General features: G+C 42.2%; 1 protein-coding gene across 1 annotated transcript in view; it reads left to right on the forward strand.

The window, feature by feature from the left end:
• Positions 1-6992, forward strand: part of ANXA6 (annexin A6) — an 88908-nt gene extending 81916 nt beyond the window's left edge. Inside the window, exons 22-26 of the mRNA XM_040440363.1 lie at positions 117-210; positions 3389-3484; positions 4157-4215; positions 5482-5604; positions 6582-6992. Coding sequence (XP_040296297.1) covers positions 117-210; positions 3389-3484; positions 4157-4215; positions 5482-5604; positions 6582-6641 — 432 coding nt within the window. The 3' untranslated portion in view covers positions 6642-6992. The remainder of the gene's footprint in view (positions 1-116; positions 211-3388; positions 3485-4156; positions 4216-5481; positions 5605-6581) is intronic.
• Positions 6993-7361: the final 369 nt, after the last annotated feature.

A 7361-nucleotide genomic window follows, 5' to 3' on the forward strand; every position in this document is an offset into this window, starting at 1 on the left:
TCCATGGAAGGTTGAAGATTGCATTTTGTAATAACCTTGAATCCATGACTCTACTTTTCCATTCGTTACTAGTCAGCCCACATTTGTACATTTAACCTTGTCTTTGTCAATTTCAGGAAGTCTCAGATTCAGGATCTGGTGACTCAGCCTCCTTAGAAACCCGTTTTATGACCATCTTGTGCACACGTAGCTATCCACATCTCAGGAGAGGTAAGTGGTGGTTGATTAGTGTACATGTGGATACTCTATGATGGCTAAAATTTCCATCATACATTACAACTCAGTGATACAAGTAAAGGAGTTCAAAATTAGCTTTCCATCCTTCTGATTCATCAGAAGAGAAAAAAAACAAAGTAGGATCCTGTGAAAAAAAGCATCCTGTTGCATCAGTTGGCAGTTGAGCCATTTCCGTCTGAGATCCGTTTTTGTAGACAGAAAAAAAGTACTGCGTGCAGTAAAAGGGGGATTCTTTTAAACATTTTGGTTGACAAAAACATTTTTTTTAAATAAAAATAAAGGAGCTGTTTGATTGGCCTTAGTGGCGACGTGACCCCAAGTGGGACATGAAACTGAGCAGTTTGTGAACTGTTCACGTGCTGCTGTGGTGAAAGTGTATAATGAGTGAACAAATGGCTCCATTGCAAATAAGCGACATGGAAACTGTGGAACACCACTTGCCACTAATGTGAGAGGTGAACATCAGCTACAAAGGTGTGCAAGGGTGGACCAACACACTATGGTGGAGCAGCTCACTGGCAAAATGAACCACAGGACTACCAGACATGTGTCTACAACAACAGTTCAGTGAACCCTACTGCGTATGAGGATCCAAAGCAGATGGATGGTCACTGCACATCTGATAACAAGTTGCATTGGCAGAAAAGGCAACAATTTTCACAGCAGTATCAGAATTGGACCTCCGCTGATTGGCAAAGGGTTCACAGCTCCCACTGAGTGGGGGGAAATCATGGACAACTCCTTTAAGCTTTTTGTGTTACCCGCTGTAAGCAGCATTTACCAAATGTGCTCCATAACTACAGAGGCGAGAGCAGGGGTTAAGTGGGAATGTTGTTGGAGGTCTAACCTGTGAATGTGGAATGAAGCAACCACTCATTAGTGGTTTAGAGGGGGTTTCTTAAGTGGACTGGACCTCTTTGCAGAACAGACAGCAGCTACACGGGCTGAGAGTGATTCAATAAGGTCCTGTCACATGTATCTGGTGCCATGTTGACTGCAGTGCATCCCACAGCTGCTGAAGGGTGCTTGGGAGGGGAACCATAGAGCTAACACAACAATCAAGATGGTCTGGGTTTAAGTCTGGGGACTACTTGGAAGTCTTGGTCATGCTCTTCTAACCAATGTCAGCCATTTCTAGCCATGTGACATGTCGCATTGTTTTATTGGAAGATGCCATCTGTCCCAGGAAAGACAATCAGCATGTATGGGGGTGCACATGATCTGCAAGGATGGATTCCTAACCAAATTGGTTAAGAGTGACTTCCACATGGATGAGAAGGCCCAGAGAATACCATGAAAACATTCTCCAGACCATAATGCTGCCACCACAGCTTGTGTTCTTCCAGGCTTGGTTGCAGGGTGTTTGTTCTCTGATGTATCTCAGATGACAAACCAACATCCATCCATTCGATTAAGCAGAAAACATGACTCATCGAAGAAGGCAACCCTTTGGCAATCAGCAGAAGTCCAACTCTGATAATTCTGCGAAAATTGAAACCTTTTCTACAGATGCAAATTCGTTAGCAGAAGTGCAGTGAACATCCGTTTGCTTTGGAGCCCCGTATACAGTAGAAATCTCTGAACTGTTATTTTAGACACACATCTGGTAGCCCCCGGTTGTTAGTAGTGAACTGCTCCACTGTAGCGTGTCAGTCTGCCCTTGCGCACCTTCATAGCCGACGTTCACCTCTCACTTTAATGGCACACGGTGCTCTGCATTTTCCACGTCTCTTATTTGCTGTGGTGCTATCTGTCCACTCATGATTCACTTTCACCACAGCAGCAAGCGAACAGTTCACAAACTGCACAGTTTCAGTAATATTGCCACCATTCGCCCAAAAGCCAATAATCATCCCTATTTGGAAATCAAATAAATCACCCTTTTTACCCATGACAGCAATGAGGGATATGTGTGCAGACAGTCTATCACATATCTTATTTATCCATAAAGCCAGTTACAACATAAGACTTCATTCATGAGCTACACACTGCCGACGTCGAAAGTAGGAAGTGGTCATAATAATGTGACTCAACTGTGTAATATAGACACCATATAGCATCTCAGCCAGCCTATGCCTTCACATAGTAAACGGAGTACTCAGGCTGCCCAGTAATCTCCCTCCAGGGCTCTACCTGCTTGGAGTTGCAATTCTAGAAGGTACATTCTTAAAGGGGTTGTGGTGTGGCATAATATTGATGACCTATCCTCAGGACAGGTCATTAATATCACATCTGTGGGGATCCGATTTCTGGCACTCCCGCCAATAATCTGCTTGAAGGTGTTGCAGCTCTAATACATCATTATTCTTATTATGTCTATGTACTAGTTGTACAGGGTACCGCAGATAAAATCTTCAGTATTTTTAAGGACTGTAGTTTTGGTCCAGTGTGCTGTCTGCATCCGAAAGTCTGATCTGCCGCCCCACAAAAAAAAATAGAACATGTCCTATTCTTGACCGTTTTGTGTTCTGCAGGAGAAAAAAGATGGTGGCAGGCTCTTGGACGGTATAAATTTTTTGTGGATCCATGATTTTTGGACTGCAAAAATGGATACGGTCGTGTGCAGGAGCCCTAACTAAGGACATTAGTGACATGTGTGCTAATTAGAGGATCTCGCTGCCTCATGTCCTTGCAGCAGTGATGCTTGAGGTTGAAATGAGTCAGATTCTGTAGCCATACAATGGGCCTTGTTGTCTGTAGAATTTGACTTTCTAACTGCACTTGAAACATAAAATGCAGATTCTGATTAGTGTTAGGGCAAAAAGGCTTGATCAAGGTCAAACTGGTGCCAGAGGATCCTCCAGTTCTTACATACAGTAGTAATAGGCCCCAGAGATTCAGCAGAAGATAACCCCATTTAATGCTAATTCGATTTCAAACTATCTTAATTTGATTTCAAAGTCACCTCCAAATGGCGATGCCTTCTGGGGCTCATTATTGTCTCAGGGCCTGGGCCCAATGGAGGTTCCTCTTGTACACTGGTGGGCCAGCTCAATCCTGAATTTTCATAGGTATGTTTATTTCTTCTCATCAAATGCATGGAATGGAGCATTTACTATAATAATGACTTTAGTCTATAACAAGTGAACCTATTGAATTACATATATGACTCCTTTGTATTACATTGACACCCTTGTTCTCTTATTTCTAGTGTTCCAGGAATTTATTAAGCACACAAACCATGATGTTGAGCATACCATTAATAAAGAAATGTCTGGAGATGTGAAGGACGCTTTTGTGGCTATTGGTGAGTAATTACGTTCTATCTGATATTGTAACGTTATTGGTGAGTAAAGGCATTCTATCTGATAATATAGCGTTCTATCTGATAATATAATGGATTTTATAGTTTTTTTACTTAAAAATCTGCCTAAAAATGCCTAATATAACTGTCCATAACTGCTACAGTGCAGCTCATATGGCGTGGATTTTTCTGGATGTGGATTTGAAATCCAAGTCACAGAAACAAAACAAAAAGAATGAGCAGGTCCATTCTTGGCACAGAAACTTGCGCTCCGCTTAGTCCATTAGGGTCCATGGCATCAGTGATTCTTCAGGTTAAAATTAGGCCATCAATATGAGATCAGCGAGGGGCTGACACCCTGTACCCCCGTCAATCAGCTGTTTCAGAGTAGCTCTGGTGCCGGAAGTCAGCACCAGAACTACACAGTTTCATGCATTGTGTAGCGGATGGAGCTGATAACCGCAGCGCTGCTCCATTTGAAGTGGACAGGAGTAGGGCTGCACCAAAGCTACTTTGAAACAGCAGATTGACTCGGGTGCAGAGTGTTGGACCCCCACCGATCAGATATTGAGAGTAGGCCATCAATGTTAAAATCCCGGACAACCCCTTTAAAGCCTAATTCCATCACAAAAACTTCCCTGACCTCATTAACTCTTTTTTCTTTCTTGTCTTTAGTGCGCAGTGTGAAGAACAAACCAGCTTTCTTCGCGGAACGCCTATACAGGGCAATGAAGGTAGGAAACGTATCATTTTAGATGACGGTCATAATAAGCCCCTGCGCTTGCTGTCTTATATTTAGACCATTTTCTACTCCTAAACCAGGCGTGGAAAATGATGAATAAGATAGGCCTGCCCCCATCCCCGCCATGCTACCTTTTTTAGATATAGCGTGAGCGGGGAAGAAGTCACAGATTCTGCCGCAGCATGACAAAGTGACAGAATCTGAGCCGGATATATACCACACAAGTGGTGTATATCTGTTCGTAAATGACCACTTATGTACATAGTCACAACAATTTCTTTATTGCTCCACTGCACCTAAAATGATAAATAAAGCAACTTCACAAAATATTCATTACAACTGTCCTACTGTTTTGTGTCTACAGCTATGCAAACCTTTGTGTCTCCATGGTAGCAGACAACAAACAAACCCTGTGTAGTCTGATTCTGCAGTCATATGCCAGACCACTACTTCATTCAAATAATACACCAAATGTATTTTTAGAAGAAATAGGGACAAATGGTAGAGAGTGTGACTACAGGATCAGACTGCTTACTGTGGACAGGTGCCAAGGTACACCTAGATTTTAACGTATTTAAAGGGCTTTTTCCAAGGCATAATGCAAACTATATGGGGGCTAATATAATTGTTTGTCCCATTCACAGTTTACCTATTGTTAGCAGCACATCCCCTATTTACGTGAAGAGATGTGCTGCAGAAAGTTATTTTTATGTTAAAATACAGTATGTGATATGAACAACTGACAAACAAGCTAAGTGGCTGGGATTAGGGTCCATTCACACATCCGTATGTGTTTTGCTGACACCGCAATGTGCACACATCGCCGGCACTCTCATGCCTTTTCTTGTCTGCAATTGCGGACAAGAATAGGACATGTTCTATTTTTTTTTTCTGATGCGGACAGCACATTCTGGCCCCATCAAATTAATGGGTCCACACCTGTTCCGCAAAATTGCGGAACGGATGTGGACCCATTTTGCGGACGTGTGAATGGACCCTGATGTCTGGGGTGTTTAGGTTGGCAGATGATCAGCCATACGAACATTCATTCCACATCCCGAGTCTTTAGGCCTTTGACCTTATAACTGCTGTTTAGGTCTTTTATTAACCACCAAATATAGGTGGAACCACTACCTTCCATTTCTTCTGATAACTTCTTACCTCAGTAAATGGTAACATTAACTGAACTTTAACACAATTCTCAAGTTGGGTTAAAGGCCGATCAAAAACACTGTAATGTATAATTCTGTTTCTTCAGGGTGCTGGTACAGATGAACGGACCTTGACCAGGATCCTGATATCTAGAAGTGAAATTGATTTGTTCAACATTCGCCAAGAGTTTAAGAATGAACATGAAAAGTCTCTGCATCACTGTCTTGAGGTAAATGGCCAGACAGATGGCGACACACTGGGGATGGATCAGATTATTGTGGACCAGATTATTGGCGCAAATTGGGCAGCACATGTTTTTTTGGTGCTTTACTAGTTATTTTTCAAAAGTGTCTAGAAAAGGGGGCATGCCTTTCTGCCTTCTTCATAGAGGTATAAATGTACACACTCATAGTTAAAGGAAAACCGTCAGGAGGATTTAGATCCCTAAACCACCACCAACCTGTTATCCAGAATGCAATAGGTTGACAAAGATGTTCTTCTATATTTTGGCCAGTGCAGCATAATTTAAAAAAATAACTTTGAAAACAGTGCACACTAAATTCAAGCTACCTGATAAGAGCCCTGGTGGTGGTGCCACCCCTCTCAAGAATCACGCTGCCCAGACCCCTTCCTGGCTTGATTGACATCCCTCACATCATCACAAGCCAGCTCTGTATGTTCAGTAAAGAAAAGTACCGGCTTTATCTGCACATTGCATATGCGCCCGATGCTGTAGGCCCTGGCTTGTAATGACGTTTCCTTGCCTGTGGGATGTCAATCAAGCCAGAAAGGGAAATTATCAGAGTGACAGCGCTCGCGTGCCTCTTAACAAGTAATTTGAATGTAGTGCACACTATTTTAAACTTCCTAAATCTGTAAACCAGTAGCCAACCCTAGGGGGAGCTTTGGGGTTTGCTGCATACCATTTATACACTGAACTCAAGAATGCAACAGCATGCAGTAAGCTCGATTTAGTGGCAGCTGCCGGCAGCCAGAATTGTCAGTATGTCTCTGTATGGAATGTGAAGCTCTGCATCAGGAAACCGCAGTTTCTTCAGCTATAAGGATATATTAGGTAATGAATCTGCACAGGCCCTGACAGCGTCAGGATGATACAAGGTAGACATTTAAAGTTTTTTTGAAAATGCTAAACACAAAAAGTCTTCTGTTTCGATATTATATTCATAAATACGTATTTTCTTATAGAGTGAAACATCTGGAGAATACCGAAAAGCTCTGCTGGCCATTTGTGGAGGAGATGACTAAAGCAGGAGCCAAAAACTTTTTCTACATCTATATGTGAGCTGACGCACTAAATGTCTTTGTGGTAGATAGCATTTAGGACCTGCAGAGCAACTGTGAAAAGACAAGTTCACCAAGCAACAGAAAGTGCACCAAAGAAATACAATGCATGGGATATGGGAGGGCAATTTAGGCTGGGGGGCCGATAGATGTGGGATCACTTAACTGTAATAGAAAGGCCTTCTAAAGCCCTTCTAAGCCAGATACTGCTATGTGACACTTGGAAATTATTTCTTACTACACCAAATGCATTTTTAGGTCCTTTATTATATAGGTGGATCTAGTCAAGTTGAAATAAAGGGTCTTATTACATAAGTGTCGTTCACTGTCTCTTATTTGTACTGTTGGGACACAGTAGAAGAAAACATAGATGATTAGTCATTTTTCAGACATAAGTCATTCAGAGGTCCACCCCTGATAAATTATAATAGGAAGCTCACTAATCTAATGTAATCCATGGTAAAATGGGCTTCAGGATAAATTTCGCACCTGAGCCCACCACCACCATGCTTCTCAGATGCACGAGACCTATTGGCGTTGCTATGGTCTATAAAAATATATGCACCTTTGTTTGTTCCCACATACAATAGAAATACCCCACTTTGTGTTCCTAAACAGCAGGAATGTCAACCTTTGTGCCAGCATACAGTAGTAATTTCCCTGTAAGGTCCCCGTTTGTATGTC

This window comes from Bufo bufo, chromosome 1 (assembly GCF_905171765.1).
Source record: "Bufo bufo chromosome 1, aBufBuf1.1, whole genome shotgun sequence".
Taxonomy (NCBI): Eukaryota; Metazoa; Chordata; class Amphibia; order Anura; family Bufonidae; genus Bufo; species Bufo bufo.